The sequence below is a fragment of the Mus caroli genome, chromosome 19, assembly GCF_900094665.2.
Source record: "Mus caroli chromosome 19, CAROLI_EIJ_v1.1, whole genome shotgun sequence".
NCBI classification, from domain to species: domain Eukaryota; kingdom Metazoa; phylum Chordata; class Mammalia; order Rodentia; family Muridae; genus Mus; species Mus caroli.
This window is the reverse complement of record NC_034588.1, coordinates 36,952,426-36,968,526: the sequence shown is the minus strand read 5'-3', so window position 1 is coordinate 36,968,526 and position 16,101 is coordinate 36,952,426. Positions and strand designations below refer to the sequence as shown.

Here is a 16,101-nt window from a genome sequence, read left to right as displayed (position 1 = left end):
TATCCAAATGGCTACATTTTTCTAAATTTCTAGAAATTGAATTGCTAAGGCCTTTGAAGTCAGGGATTTTGAAGCAGATATACCTGCTGCTCAGTCAAGATGGGACCTGTCAGTTCTTCAGAATTACCTCTGGTTTGCCCCTTGATCACTGTAAAAACTCACGCCCTGCTTCAAGTGAATACACCCTCTGAAATATCCTTTGATAAAATGATTCCAACCTACAAAATGACTGTAGATTTAGAGAAGTGGACTCCTCACCTTTAGCCTGGGAGTCTGCTTGTAGTTGAGCAGGCTTGGGTGTTGTTTTGAGAGTTTCCAAGGTATCAAGGAAGAAGTTCAAGAGTCACAGATAGGCCCATGGGATAAATTGGGGGGTGACGGGGGAGAGAATGGAGGGCTCACAGTACATACTGAACTAAAAAGAGCATGTAGGAAATGAAAGAGTAAGAAAGACAGATGAGACAAGGGGGAAGGACTCTGGGGAGATAGAATAGAGCTTTCAAGGCAGTTCCATTAAGACCCGTGATAGACAGGAAGTTAAGCTCCAACACAGAGGCATTAAAGGATCAACCCGGAGCAAGGTCAGGCCAGAGAAAGAAGAGTAACAATGGAGCCCTGTTTTCCTAGAATCAATGAAGTGTCTCCTGGACAATTACAGTGACCTTCCATGACCCTGTAGATGTAGCTTGGGCCCCCTTTAACTTAAAGGGTAAAACCAAAAATGAAAAGAAACAAACACCCCCCTCCCCAAATCTGTTTTCAACCCTGTCTCTATCTCAATAGCTGTTACCTCACCTCTCTGCTTCCTGTTATTTAAAAAAAAAAAAAAAAAAAAAAAAAAAAACTCCTCAGAAGAGCAGTCTATACTTCTGTCTACAAGTTTCCCCTCTCACTCTGTCTTGAACTCGGTACAGTCAAGATTCTCTTCAAGACCCCAGTGACTGTCATAGCGTTAAGTCTTATGGTTGCGTCTGTCTTTAGGCAACACTGAACACAGTATGGTTTCTTTCTCATCCTAGCATGCTCTCACTGACTTCCAGGAAGTCATTCTCTTGGCCCTTACTCTACTCCCTTGGTTCCTTCAAAGCATCCTTTGTGAGCTGCTCATTTCCCACACCCACTGTCTGCAGCTTTTCCCCACTCTCTGGAGCCCTTCTCATCTGTGGTCTTTCTAGTCTCCTCTATATGCTGGTCCTTTGCCTAGATTCTTACCTAGAACTGCTTGCTCCACATCTCAACTGGAGAATTTAAGGAGTGTCTGAGACTTCAACACCCCTGCAACTAAATCCCCCTAAGAATATACATTCTCAAAAGCTACATCTGCCACACCCACCCACCCTTTCAGTTAATGGCAGTTTTGCCCTGTAGCCAAAGACTCTGAGTCATGCCAAGGACCAGCCTCAGGTTGGAGAAGGGTTCTTAGGAAGGGGTGTTTGAGAGCAGTGAAACAAAGGGCTCGAAGCTAACAGCCTATGCTCTGCTCTAGACAGCTTTCCACATCTCCCTCTCCCCCTCCCCTCCCTCCTCCTCTCCCTCCCCTCCCCCTCCCTCTCCCTTTCCCTGTCTCCCTCTCCCTCTGTCCCTCTCCCTCTCCCTCTCCCCTTATCTCTCCTTCCCCCTGCCCCCTCTGTGTTTGCCTCAAGAGAGCTTTCTCTTGCTATTCTAAAAATTCTCTGTAGATCTCTTGCAGATCAAAATCCCAGTCTGTTGTTATCAATTCAACTGTTTCCCCAGGTTCCCTTTTGATTATCCCCTGAATCAGTAACCCAAGACCACAGTCCCTTGATGTGTAGGAGACAACAAGCACTTTTTTTTTTTTTAACATTGCAAAAGAGATCTGCCTGCCTTTTGTTTTTTGTTCTTGTTGTTTTGAAAAGCAACATATGTATTTGTCAAGGTCCAGAAACAGGGTCTCTATTGAGTAAGTAGAAAAATAGAAAGTTTACTACTTCTAAAAGGCAACTATGACAAACCAATATATAACCAGGAAAGGGGATTCTAGGAGTCGAACATCCAGTCTACAGTGCTGCTGTGACGAAAAAAATGAACTTGTGGAGCCGGGCATGTTGGCATATGCCTTTAATCCCAGCACTCAGGAGGCAGAGGCAGGCAGATTTCTGAGTTCGAGGCCAGCCTGGTCTACAAAGTGAGTTCCAGGATAGCCAGGGCTATACAGAGAGACCCTGTCTCAAAAAAAAAAAAAAAAAAAAAAAAAGAACTTGTGTTCTCCACATCCTGAGATTTGAGACTGCCATTTCTTTGCAGAGCTGGGCTTAAGTCAAGATGCTTTGGTTACCCCCACTAGCTGGCCCAGTCCTGGAACCGGAAGCAGACACTTGCTATCTTCCACACTGTGTTACTGAATGACGCCTGAGCAGTTAAGATGAAGTTCTGGTTGAAGTCCCGCTGTTTGTTGCCCTCAAACTTCACTGTTTGACCACAAGCACCGTGGTCTGGCTTGGTGTAGCTTCATCATGGACAGGCTGGCACTCTACCACGTTGATTTGGAACTCACTGGAAGGCAACATCTCAAAAAACTCACTCAAGGATTCTTGTCCTGAAACAGCATTTCCATTCCATACTAAAGTGGCTGTGCCCATGTACAGGTGGGACAGCAGCCACTTATCCATAGTTGTGTAGTAGACATTGACAAATTCCTCTGCAGCTCTGCAGGCCTGGTCCACATAGGTCTTGAAATCTACTGATGGCATCTCTGGTTCTGCTGACAAGAGGCCTCTGCCTGAGTGCCTCCTCCTTTGGGATCCAAAGACTGCTCAGTCTGGGTCAGCACCGCCAAGGCAACTCTGTCCTGGTCCCGCCCCGGTCACTGTCCATTTGAACTCAGGAATTTGCCTGCCTTTGTAAAGCACAAACAAAAAACTTAGTGGGGTGGGATCTTGCCCTTTGATCACCACTCCCTAAATCTCTTTATCATCTTCTTTGGTATCTTTCTGACAAGATGGCTCATAGTACAGCTGCCTCTGTTCTTTTAGATCTGTGAAGTTCCTTATATCACTCATATTGCATCCTTATATTTTGCATAGTTGAGAAATTATGTATTTTTGAACTCATGTTTTCAGTGTTCTTTCTCACAGCCTTAAGGGCCATCCTTCTGGTCTCAGTGTTCACCATTTTGCTGAGACATTAGCCACACCCTCACCTCCCAGACTTGTGCTGTCTCTGATTATCATGGACATTCCTATAGAGGACATTCCTTAGTGGAGGAACATGAAAATACATACATTATTATTCAAACAAGCCTTATGACCACAACAAGCATCAACACACGTGGAGGCCCACGCCCTGCTGGCTCTGTTCAGGGGGTAAGGGAGCACGTTCCTTACTATGGCCAAGCCAGACTCATCCCTGACAGGTCTTCTGTGCTTTTCTTCCTATCAGCAAGTGCTTTAAAATAAAGGGAGAATCTAGGCACTAATCAGATGCCTCTGTTCCTACCCTGTATCCAAGTCACTGATGGTCTTTCACCGGAGTTACTCTGACACAATGATTCTCAACCTCCCTAACAACCGTTAATACAGTTCATGTTGTGGTGACCCCCAACCATAAAATTATTTTTGTTGCTACTTTATAACTTTAATTTTAATTTATTGATCACACTATAATATCTGTGTGTTTTCCAATGGTCTTAGGCAGCCTTTTATGAAAGGGTCATTTGACCCTCCCTAGGGGTTGGGCCCCATGGGTTGAGAACCACTGCTTGAACAGCTCACTCACTGGTGCCTAGCTTTGTTGTCTTGTGCGCTCATCCATCTGCTTTGCTTTTGCATTTGTATGTATGTATGTGCCAGTACAGGTGTGTATGCATATGTGTGGAGGTTGAGACGATTTCAGGTGTTGTTCCACAGGAGCTTTCTACCTTGGTCTTTGAGACAGGGTCTCTTACTCGAGTAGGCTAGACTGACCTTCAAGTGAGACAATGACCTACCTGTCTCTGTCCAGTCCTGGGATTGCAAGCATATGCAGCTGCTCCTGGCTTTTCTATGTGAATTCTGGGGACTGAATTCAGGTCTCCATGCTTGCAAGTAAGTCACTTTACTAACTGAGCTACCTGAGCCTTTCCATCTGTTTTCAATACAGTAACCAGACTGTGGAAAACATCCTGTCTTAGTAATCCTCTGTCCTCAGCCCTCAGGGCATCCTCTTTCTCCAGGGCTGCTGACTCTCTGACTTCAGCTTCCTCTCCTTTCTCCTTTACTCAGCCTGAGCCCTCTGGCCTCCGTGCTGGTTACCAGGCCCATCTTGTTATCTCCTTTAACCTTTAACTCACTGTTTGCCTCACCTGGGATGTTCTCTCTCCAGATAGCTGGATGAATTCCCCCACCCAGCTTGCTTAGGCCTTCACTCAATTCTGTCTTCTGGAAATGGCTTTTCTTTTCACTCACAACTGACATTTGCAGTCCTGTTGCATTTAGCAAAGTCCTACATTTCTAAATTTAGGAAGCCATGGAACTAGCACCATTGGTCTTAACATAGCTTCACTTTTCTTTTTGTAAAGCTTTATTTATTTTTATTTTATGTGCATTGGTGGTTTGCCTGCATGTGTGCTTGTGAAAGTGCCAGAACCCCTGGAATTGGAGCTACAGAGAGTTATGAACTGCCATACGGGTGCTGGGAATTGAACCCATGTCCTCTGGAAAAACAGCCTCTTAACTGTTGAGCTATTTCTCTAGCTCCATGTCTTGTCTTGTTCTCTCTGTCTCTCTCTCTCTTTCTCTTTCTCCCTCTTTTACTTTCTTTCCTTTAAAAAATAATTGTAAGTAAATCCAAGATTACAGAAAAGTTGTAAGAAAACATGTCCGGATCTCCTTCGGGTGAGCTCACCACTTGTATGTAATTTCTCTCATTGCTGTCACTAGAGGCAAAAGTGGTTGGAGGAGGAAGAGTGTACTCTGATAGATCAAAGAAAGACAGCCCATCATGGTGGGGTAGGCAAGACAGCAGGAGTGTGAGAGGCTGCTCACGCTCTGTCTAGTCAGGAAGCAGAGAGAGAGAGAGAGAGAGAGAGAGAGAGAGAGAGAGAGAGAGAGAGAGAGAGAGAGAGAGAGAGAGAGAAGTGGTGCTGGTGCTCACCTGGTTCCTTGCCCTCCCCCCCTCCACTGAGCCCTAGACCCTAACCCATAAGATGGAGAACCCATTTGAGGTAGATCTTTACAGATACTCTCACAGACAAATCTAGAGGTGTATATCTTATCGATTCCAAATCCAGTGGACAGCTAAGATTATCCCTCATGATACTGTTGTTTTATCTAATTGCCTCATTTTTTTCTTTGTCTCTCATCCCCAACTCAACATATATACCCACATACACATATTTTTCCTCTTAACTATTTGAGAATAAGTTATATATCTTGAATTCCTTTATTTCTGACTATGCCAGTATGTATTTCCTAAGGTTTAGGAATATTCTTTATCATGACCACAGTCCTATACCAACCAACAAATTTGATATTAATATGATACATTAGTCTACCAAATGTACCCGATTTTGTGAACTGGTTCAATAACATCCTTGATAGAAGTTTTTGCATCCAGCACAGGACTGTGCTCAGCATTAGCTATTGCATATGGGTTGGCTCTACTCTCTTTAATCTTAGTATTTCCTCAATCTTCTTTGCTTTATGACATTGCTGTTTTGAAGTTAAGAGTCATTCCCACTCTTGTCTTGGTTTGATACCCAGAACTCATTAAAACAAACAAACAAACAAACAAACAACCCAGTGTGACTCAGTAATTAGCTAGCTACTGACAGAGACAGAAAAGAAATAGCCCAGACAGCACCAAAATTGTCTCTTCCTCCTCTTCTTCTACCTCCTCTTTTTTAAACAAGCAAACAAACAAACAAACAAGCTCTTGTGCATTCCAGGCAGGCCATTCTTCTGCCTCTCCATCCCAGAGGTTAGAATCAGAAGCATCTGCCCCCACACCCCACACAGTTCTCAGGGAACTAAACAGCTAATGTTTAGCCAGAATAATGACCATCTTCATCGTCCTTTTCTGATCTTAATTTTTTTTTTCTGTCCTCTTTATCTTTAGACCCCTGTCTGAGTCCTCTCTCCCTACCTTTTGGACTTCATAAGTCATCATAGCCAGTAGGTAGATGTTAAAGATAGAGATTTAGTGCTAGGCCTGGAGATGAGAGTAGGTGAGCCATGGGTACATTGCTCAATAGACATGGCTGAGCCTCCTCTTCCTTCTGGAGTGTGGAAACAGACCTCAGTACCTGGAGTCAAGGTGGCTCCTTCCAACTGGCCTCTGGCTTTAATCTCACTGAGCTGCAGTGCTGATGTGACCCAGGGAATGGCCTCAGCCACAAAAGAACCGAGTTTTGGAAGTAACAGAGTTCCAAAGCCCACAGAGAGTAGGTAGGTCACAGCATCGAAGAAACCACCCTCTAGCAGCCCTGACCTCATGGAAACTGCCCTAGTGTCCTCTGTCCGTCCTCAAACGCTATAAATAGTCAGCCTCTGTATCAGCTGTGGCCAGAGCAGGCCTGCGGCACAGGCCAGCACTGAAAGGAAATGGAGTTGGCTGGGAAAGGTTAGATTTTCAAAGAATGGATAGGTGGAATCAGAAGGGGGATGGGGGGAAGTAAAGTCATTGCCTGTTCCCACTTCATGGCCCTTTTGGCTCACTGGCACTCAGAGACCACCTACCAAAATATCTAACCTGTTCCTTACCCAATAGTGCTGCTGTTTGAGCAAACCCTCCCCAGCCCCCTTACAGCCTTGCTCATTCTGTCTGTTACCAAGACTGGCCTATTTGCTTTTGTTCATATTTTAAGACATTAAAAAATTAATTTTAGATGTATTTTTATTGTATGTGCACATGTGTTCTGCTTACGTGTATGTCTGGTGTTGACAGAGGCCAGGAGAGGGCACTGGATGTCCTGAAACTGGAGTTACAGATGATGGTGAGCTACCTTGTGGGTACTGGGAGTTCAATCCCTCTGGAAGAGCAACAAGTGCCCTTAAGCACTGAACCATCTCTACAGCACCCGCGCCACCGCCCCCCCCCCGCTTCCATGCTTTTGCTTATACTTAAAACTTTATACATGTACACAGCGTATTTTGATTATATCAACGTTACACTCCCCCTCTAACTCCTCCCAGACACACCACACGCCACACCCCTCGCCAATAGCCTGATTTTTTGTTTGTTTGTTTTATTCTATCAGTGGTGTTCAAAAGTGTAGGGCTAGCCACAAGAATACGGACAACCTACCAAGGGACACTTCCCTATCCCAGCAGCCTTAAAAATCCCAGTTCCTCCGTTAGGGGTGTGGCTTAGTGAGCTCCTCCCCCGTCAGTGCCCGGCTTGATCTTGGGCCGGCTGTAGGCTCATGAGTTCCACTGCCCCTGTTATGTCTCTGCCAGTGGAACAGGACGATCTGGCTATTTCCCCATCTGTGACAGTAGGGCTTGAAGGGTTTTCTGGGACCCTGATAATTCTGCATAACCTACCCCTTTTATATATATTCTATAGCTCAGTTCCTCTGCCTCTCTATTCCTTGGGTTCTAACTTTGGTGACGTATATTAGCATATGCAAAGTACCCAGCACACACCAGCTCAAGGACCCTGTTTAATAAATGAGCAACTACTTTACCTGAGTATTGAGCTGGGCATGATAGGAAGCCTTGACCGAAGCCCCTTTCCTTCCTTGGAGAGGCTACCAATGGATGGCTCTGTGTGTGATACCATCTCACGTTTAGACTTCTCTAGATAAGATGTGTGTGTGTGTGTGTGTGTGTGTGCGCGTGCGCGCGCGTGTGTGTGCGCGTGCCTGTGCGTGTGTGTGTTTGTCTGTGGCCACAGAAATTTTTATACAAGATAGGAAAAGTTGAAAAATATGGCTCTATTGTTAACTCTGTGTTGTGTGTGTGGTTTGTGGTTTTGGTTTTTTGCTTAAAATTTGAGACAGGATCTTATGTAGGCTAGGCTAGCCTGGAATTATATATCCGAGGCTGGTTTGGAGTGGATCCTCTTGCTTTCAATCCCCTCTCCCGACCAGCTGGGATTACAGGTTTGTACCACCTGTACAATATTAATGTACAATATTGTACATTATTAATGTTACTGGACAATGTTAATGTGACCTTTACTTTAAAGTCTTTATGGTCTCTCCCTCCCTTCCTTTTTTCCTTCCTGCTTTCTTTTTGGTACACGCCTTTCTCAGCCTCAGAAAACAGTACCAGCTCTGCAGGGGTGAAGATAGCCAAAAGACCGGTGGGCAACACACTTAGGGTCCTGGGTGCTGACTGCTCAATTCTTCCTCTTCTATGCCTGTGGCAGGCCTCTGACCTGCCAGCTCATAGGTTCACACCCTCCCCTGTCCTGAAGGCACACCAGTCAGCTTCTCTGGTGTCCTTGTGGCTAGAGTTGCTTCGGAGCGTGCTCTAAGCAATTGAAATCTGAGAGGCACCTAATACTGAGTTGCCACTTCAAGATTCCCTCTTAGGAAGAACAGGAAGAGCAAGAAAAGTCTGTCTGCCAAGCTTGTCTGTAGCGGTGCTGGAGTGGAGCATGGGACACCCGCAAAGGGACACGCAAACCTAAGAGCAGAGTTGATTTGAACGAGTTAGGATCCGTGGGCAAAGATGTGTTTGTTTTGCAAGGCTCGGAGTTTACGTTTCAGTTCTTTTCAGGGAAGAGTTGCCAGTCCCTCATGAAGCCATTTGACCAGGTCCCGGGGCAGGTACTGGCACTTGTATCGGGCTTGGGAGACGTGGGCGCCCGGCACCTAGCGCTTCTGAGTCTAGAATTTTCACAAGTTCTGTCGCTGCCCTGGTGGCTCCAGCCTCACTTAGGTCTGAGTGGACTCTAGGTCTAGCCCGGACCACAAGCTCCTCCCACTCCTTGGCTGGAAGCGCTCAGCCTGGCCGGAGGAGATCGAGCAAAAGTCGCAGGGCTCTGGAGCTAGTCCTGGTTTGGTCACAACCAGCGTGGCCTTAGCCAAGTTCCCTGGGCAAGCCCAAAACTTGTGTAGAGTAAGTGACAATAGGTACTTTGGAGCCTAGCCCAGCCCTACACACTCTCAGACTTTACAGAGATTGGGTTTCTTGGCTCAGTACTATCCCTGCACCCCCGGGCTTGGGCGTGGCCAGATCTGTAGAGGCCGGAGGAGAAAGCCTTAGTAGACCGCCCAATCTGCTTTGGAAAAAGTTAAGGTTGGGGAGCTACGGTGCTCTCTCCCGACTCTGCTTCCCTAGGCACTTTGTCTTGGCCCTCCTCTTCCCCCTCATTCCATTCCTCCTGCAGTCTCCTCTCTTTTCTCAATACCCAGATGTTTGTTGAAGGGTGTTTAGGACAACAAACTCTATGGAATGCATTACAATAACAAGACAAACTGAAGTTCAGGGGTTGTTTAAGGCCATTTGACCCGAATAGGGCAGGAGTCAAGTTAGGGGTTGAGAGAACTGTTAATTGTGGATAAATTAGTAATGGCTTCAGAGCCAGCTGGCTAGCGTTTTCTGAACATGGGTCTTTGGCTCAGTGCTAGGTGCTTAAGAAGGGAAGGGGAGATCAGATAATAAAGTCCCCATCCTAAGAAAGACTAGCATTTGTTCTACATCCTAGGAGCTGAAGACATTTGGCTGACCCTGTAAACTTCATCACACACTTTAGAATAAATTCTCCCCAGTGCAAAGTTATCTTTTGAACTTTCTCGTGTTTTTTTTTTTTCCTCCCCCAGCTAGATAAAGTTTTTTATAATCATGCATACAAATAATTTTGTCCCATTAATTTCACATATTTTAAACTCTTTTAGAGGCTTGAACCTCAGACCTCCTGCACATGGATAGGGTAACAGCACTATAGAGACATGGCCGCTCCTGACATTGTTTAAAAACACTTTCTCTGAGTCTTTGAGGCTCTCATTTACATGTGACTCACTATTCTCTTCACACATGATACACTTAGCCTCCTTTTTTGCTGTTTGTTACTTATTCGAGGTTTTTTCCATAAGTGACTGTATACACAGGTCTTTCCTTTTTTTAGTTTTTTTTTTTTTTTTTTGGTTTTTTTTGAGACAGGGTTTCTCTGTGTAGCCCTGGCTGTCCTGGAACTCACTCTGTAGACCAGGCTGGCCTCGAACTCAGAAATCCGCCTGCCTCTGCCTCCCGAGTGCTGGGATTACAGGCGTGCGCCACCACGCCCGGCCTTTCCTTTTTTTAAAAGCATGCCTTTGGAATCAGTGCCCCGAGAGGGTGAAAAGCATTGGTGTTCTGTAGGTCTTGTTCTGGAAGCCTAAACCACTGAGGGCATTTAATAACAAAGCAAACAGGGACAGCCCTCACAGATATTCCATAGTGCACCGACTCCCCGAATCTGCATACAAACAGAGCTGTATGCTGTAAAAACATACTGACACCTACTATGCAACAGGTTCATGCTAGCAGGAAAGCAGGGGGTGACTAAGAGGCAGGCCTTGCCCTTGGGGAGCACAGGAGCTGTGGTTTTCCAACTTTCTCTCATTAGGACACAAAATAACCGAGACTGCTAAATAGGTGAGATTTGCTGATGCCACCAAATTCTGCAGAGATATAAAGCACTAATGTCCTTCCTTTTGTTTTTTTTTTTTTTTAAAGATTTATTTTATTTGTATGAGTACACTGTAGCTGTCTTTAGACACACTAGAAGAGGGCATCAGATCCCATTCCAGATGGTTGTAAGCCACCATGTGGTTGCTGGGAATTGAACTCAGGACCTTTGGAAGAGCTGTCAGTGCTCTTAACCATTGAGCAATCTATCTCTCCAGCCCGTGTCCTTCATTTTTAAACTTTTTTTTTAAAAATTGGTTATTGAATGCAGTTATTCTTACATATAAACATGGTTATACACAGTCAGGGATGGTGGCCTTTGCATGAAATCCTAGCACGTGGGAGGCAAGGGGCAGGTAAATCTCTACGAGTTCAAGGCTAGCATTGCTATACAGTGAAACTCTGTCTCGGAAAACTAACCACATGGGTCCGAGAGATGGATCCACTGGGTACATTTAGGCCTTTGTTATCACATCTGATCACTGAGTGTGAACCCTGAAACCTACAAGACAAAAGGAGAGAAATGACTCCTATAACTTGTTCTCTGACCTTCACAGGCAGGCATGTGATGTGTACATGGCTCTCTCTCTCTCTCTCTCTCTCTCTCACACACACACACACACACACACACCATAAGTAAAATTCATAATAAATTGCTATTTGAGTTGCTGACTTGAGTTTCACAAGAAATCGTGCAATCAATGTAATTAATGCTTGGCTGGGATGAGAACAGAATTCTCAACACTTTCTGAAGTGTCCCAAGGTACACCCCTGTCATTCTGTCCTACGCCACCATGCAAAGTGGAGTTCTTGGCACTGACAATCATAAAACCAAAATTTCAATCAACTCTGAAAACAAAAATGGCGAAGCTACTCTTATGTCCTACCATATCAAATATTCAGTCAGGACTTAATTCTTTATGTAACAATAAAGACAAACATATCTAATTCATGAGTAGCAGGTAAATTTGCTTTTGTCGTTAAGAGATAGTAAAATTATGTGTTTACCAAAGAGTAGTTTTAAAAAGGTTTTTTTTTGTGTGTGTATGTTCCTGTGTGTGGGTGCAGTATGTATGTGTGTGCATGAACACGTATGTGGAGGTCAGAGGACAACCTTGGTGTCATTTCTCAGGCATCTCCCACCTTTTGTCTGAGGCAGGGTCTTTTACTGGCCTAGAACTTTACCAAGCAAACTAAACCAGCTGACCTGGTGACCTCTGATCCTGCAGTAGCTGGAATTTCAGATGCCTGCCCCTGAGCTCAGCCTTCCACAGGAGTTTTAGGGTCAAATTCAGGTTCCTGCTCATTTAAGTCAAACACCTTAGTGACTGAGTTATGGCCCCAATCCTTTTTTTTTTTTTTTTAAAGATTTATTTATTTATTTATTTGATGTGTCTGAGTACACCATTGCTCTCTTCAGACACACATCAGATCTCATTACAGATGGTTGTGAGCCACCATGTGGTTGCTGGGAATTGAACTCAGGACCTCTGGAAGAGCAGTCAGTGGTGCTCTTAACCACTGAGCCATCTCTCCAGTCCCCTGCCCCAACTATTTAAAATAAACGGACTTATGTTTTTGTTTTTTATTTTTAGTAAATGTTTGGTGTGTTTGTCTAATTTACACATACTTGGGGCAAAATTTTTCTGTGTGAAAAGGAGTTAAAAGTGGAAAGTTTAAGAAAAAAATTTTTAAAAGATTTATTATTATATCTAAGTACACGGTAGCTGTCTTCAGACACACCAGAAGAGGGCGTCAGATCCTTATTACGGATTGTTGTGAGCTACCATGAGGTTGCTGGGATTTGAACTCATGACCTTTGGAAGGGCAGTCAGTGCTCTTACCCGCTGAGCCATCTCCCCAGCCCAAGAAAAGTTTTTAAAAGTTCTAGAAAACAGGAATGACCTTGATTTCCAAAAAAAGGAGCAAATCATTCGCCGTCACAGGCCTTTGTGCTGGGGGAGGGACAAGATGATCCTTTCATATGTAAATCTGTGCAGAGACCCGCAAAAGATTGGCCTGGACCGCGGGGGGTGGGGGTGGGGGGACGACGAGAGGACCTGCACTTTTCACAAATCCATTCAACCTGAGTCCAGCTTCCCGAAAGAATGGGAACCAGGAAAACCCGCGCTGTCCAGAGGGGGTCAGTGGTCCTAAGGTTGGCTAATGTATTACATCCATCATGAGATTATTCTAGGCGGGGAACACCGCAGTGAGCTGTTTGCAAGATAAAAACCCGTCTTGTCTTGAAACTAGTGCTTAGGAATGTGGGTAGGACAAACTAATAAGTAAACTATAGACTACACAGGGATAGGCAGAGAATTAAGGCAGTGGAAGTTAAAGGGGGTCTAGAGAGGATGTTTAAATGGCTCTCAGACATGGCCTTAACCAGAAGATGGTATCTGCAAGAAGCCCTTGAGTTATCTGGGGGAAGGATACAGGTGATGGCAAAGCTCTGAGTAGGAGGCCAGTGTGGTCAAAGTTGGAGACAGATTACAGCAGATTCAAGTCGTTCTTGGCGTGGCCTTAGAGACATTTAAAGGGTTGGATTTTTACTCAGGGTGAAGAAGCACTCAGTGGACAGCATGAGCTGTGGTTTAATCTGTTTTGAGAACTTATTTTTGGGGGCAGCTCACAGAAGAAACTGTTAGGGAGCTTTGAACCCTGGAATTTCCATTCACCGCTTTCCCGGCATTGGTCCACCCCGGACTTCATGATGGAATTGTTGGGAACGTCAGAATTTACCTACCTTCAATTTCAACTCCAGCCAGGAGGAAAGGTTTCTAGGAACTTCGTAGAGCCTAATTATAACCCCCTGACCCCCCGTTATAGTCTCATTAGCATTGGAAAGCTTCCAGGGTGGCCCAAGGAGCCTGGGAAATGATTCAGTAGCAACCCCTAGTTGTTGCGTAGCCTTAGGGATGCTTTATAATCTCGGGCAGCCTCAATAGCTTTATCTCTAAAATGGGACTAGAGATAAAGCGCCTAATTGCGTCAGGTGAGATCACTTGAAAGCGCCTCTTAAACGTCTCTGCGGTTTCCAAAAGTGTAAACCGCTCTGACCTCGCTCAATCCTTTTCGACTTTTTGCAAAGCATAACGCGTGGGTTTGTAAGGTCCGCTGTAGGTGGGGACAAGGCTTAGGTCTCACCTAGCTTTCATGCTGGGCTGGGAGCAGCAAGAAGGCTGTGGGTAGGGCGGGAGGAGGTGCGGGAGGAGGTTCGGGGCTGCTGGGCGGAGTTGAAGAGCCTAACTCCCGGATCAGAGTCTGGCGAGGTCCTGCGGGCCCGCTGGGAGTGGAGGCGCGGGCCGGGCGGGGCTGCAGCGACGCGGCCGGGGCGGATCTGTCCCCGCCCTCGCTCGCGACCCCGCCTGTCCCAGGATCTCCCAACTCCCGCCGCGCGCTCTTTCTCCGACAGCTGCTCCGGGAGCCCCGCGCGCCGTGCAGTTCTGTGCCTTGCCCGTCTGTCCCTTCCGATTGTGCCTAGCGATGACCACCCAGCAGATTGTTCTCCAGGGCCCGGGTCCCTGGGGTTTCCGCCTCGTGGGCGGCAAGGACTTCGAACAACCTCTCGCCATTTCCCGGGTAAGAGCGTCTTGGGACGCGCGTGGGAACGGGATGGTTTCGTAGGGTGGCGGCGCGCTGCGTCCCTAGGGAGGTCGGGGTGGCCGGAGCTCCGAGGGGATCGCGGTGGGGCGCATCCATGTGCGCCATTCGCCGAGCGCTCTGTGCTATCCGCCACCCCGTCCCAACCGCCGCGCTCTGGGGCAAGCGGGCTCGGTGCGCGCTGAGTCAAGGCCAAAGACAGTTTTCTTTCTGCGCCCCGGAAGCGTGGCGCGGCGCGGCAAGCAGACAAGCTTTGTGCCTGGGCGTGGAGACCTGGGGCTCCGCAGACTCTGTGCGCCGAGAGTTAACACGCCTTGCTCTTCACAGCGAAAGAGTTGGGGAGAGCTAATCCGAAGCAATAGAAAGTCCTGGAAGGTGAATGGAGTACAGAAAAGTTCCCTGGAAGGCGAATGGGATTCATTCAGCTAACAACCGAAACAACAATTTTACACTCTTCGGATATGACCTGTGGCTGGCTCTCGGTTCTGTAATGCCTTTCACAGGAAACACTGGAGTTGGGAAATAACCCCAGATAAACCTCCGTAGTCTCTCCCTGTCTAAGGTGGTTAGATCACCTTTCTGCCCTCCAGGTTATTCGCGATAAACCCATTTCCTTTTGGGGAAGCGCACTAACGGTGTGTGGTGGCGATGATTGAAAATTTCTTAGTTGGGTCTTATCCCTGGGAGGGCGGGTGGCTCAATCGCAGACTGCTAGACCAGTGGTCCGTAATTGAAATGCAACCCCCTGTTAGACTCAGGCTCGGTATTTGGAACTCCACACTTTGGCTATGTGATTTGGGCCAAACACAAGGAATATGTCCCTCTGAGAGTCAATACTTTAGATTTTTAGTCCTTTCATATAGAAGTTAGGTGTGTGTGTGTGTGTGTGTGTGTGTGTGTGTGTGTGTGACTCTGCACGCTGGGCCCCGGGGGTGTTACTAAATATCTTTTAATTAAGGAGAGAGGAAAAACCTCAGGGATGCCTGGCCTAGAGGGACCACATTCCATTCTTTTGTACACTTGTCTGCTGAAGCTAACCTTAAACTTGCTCCTCCAGTCTTATAAATGTGTCTTTTTTTTTTTTTTTTTAAATCTCAGAGGGATTCTGGGATGGAAATGGAAGTGAAAGATCCCAGTGGGTCCTTTTGACTTATGGCTATGCCTCCAGCAGCTGAAGGACTTAGGTGGAAGTTGTGGAATCATCCAGCCACCTCTTGGCTTTTCTGACAACCACAGTGGCTGTCACTCAGGCTTTCTTACAGGTGGGCCTGGCCTAGAAAGGGGCTCTTTGACCAGCCGACTCCAAATGAGCAGGCAGCCCAGTTTTAAGACTTGGGTCTTCCACATGCCCATCTTGTCTTCCAGAAATTTCTTTGTTATTGGAAATGTGAGCTGTTTTCCCAGCCTCCCACCAACCTTTTCAAGCCTGGGAGCTATGCCTTCATCAATATGGGCCTTTTACCCTAAGTCTGGCCCAGGACTGCACCCGACTGTGCCTGCCTAGTGTATCCTGGCAGGCAGACTACACATGCTTGCCCATGGAGGGCACTGCCTCTGCACATTTAGAGTTAGTTACCTCATAGTCCAGTTGTTCTCCGTCTTTGTGTCTATAATTAACCTGTCAACCTTCCCCTCTTCTGAGAAACTTTCTTTTTAAGCAGGGGAGGATGTATTGGCAATCTGTTGAAAGGATAGTCGTGACTTGTCATTTTGGCTGCTTCTAAAAAGGCTTAATGCCAGCTGGGAGTATAGCTCAGTGATGCACTCGGCACGGTGTAGAAATGAAGTTGGCCTGAAGTAGAAAGCACATTGCTTTGGATCTTCCTGAATTAATTAATTTTAATCTCTTCCTTCCTTCCTTCCTTCCTTCCTTCCTTCCTTCCTTCCTTCCTTCCTTCCTTCCTTCCTTCCTTCTCTCCCTCCCTCCCTCCCTCCCTCC

At 46.4% G+C, this 16,101-nt stretch overlaps 1 protein-coding gene and 1 pseudogene across 1 annotated transcript in view; one reads left to right on the top strand and one right to left on the bottom strand.

Moving 5' to 3' along the window:
• Positions 1–2,273: 2,273 nt before the first annotated feature.
• On the bottom strand, positions 2,274–2,779 carry LOC110286057 (annotated as a pseudogene).
• Positions 2,780–13,874: 11,095 nt separating this feature from the next.
• The window catches only part of Pdlim1 (PDZ and LIM domain 1), a 49,194-nt gene continuing 46,967 nt past the window's right edge, over positions 13,875–16,101 (top strand). The window contains exon 1 of the mRNA XM_021151809.2: positions 13,875–14,141. Within this exon, the coding sequence (XP_021007468.1) occupies positions 14,046–14,141 (96 nt within the window). The 5' untranslated portion in view covers positions 13,875–14,045. The remainder of the gene's footprint in view (positions 14,142–16,101) is intronic.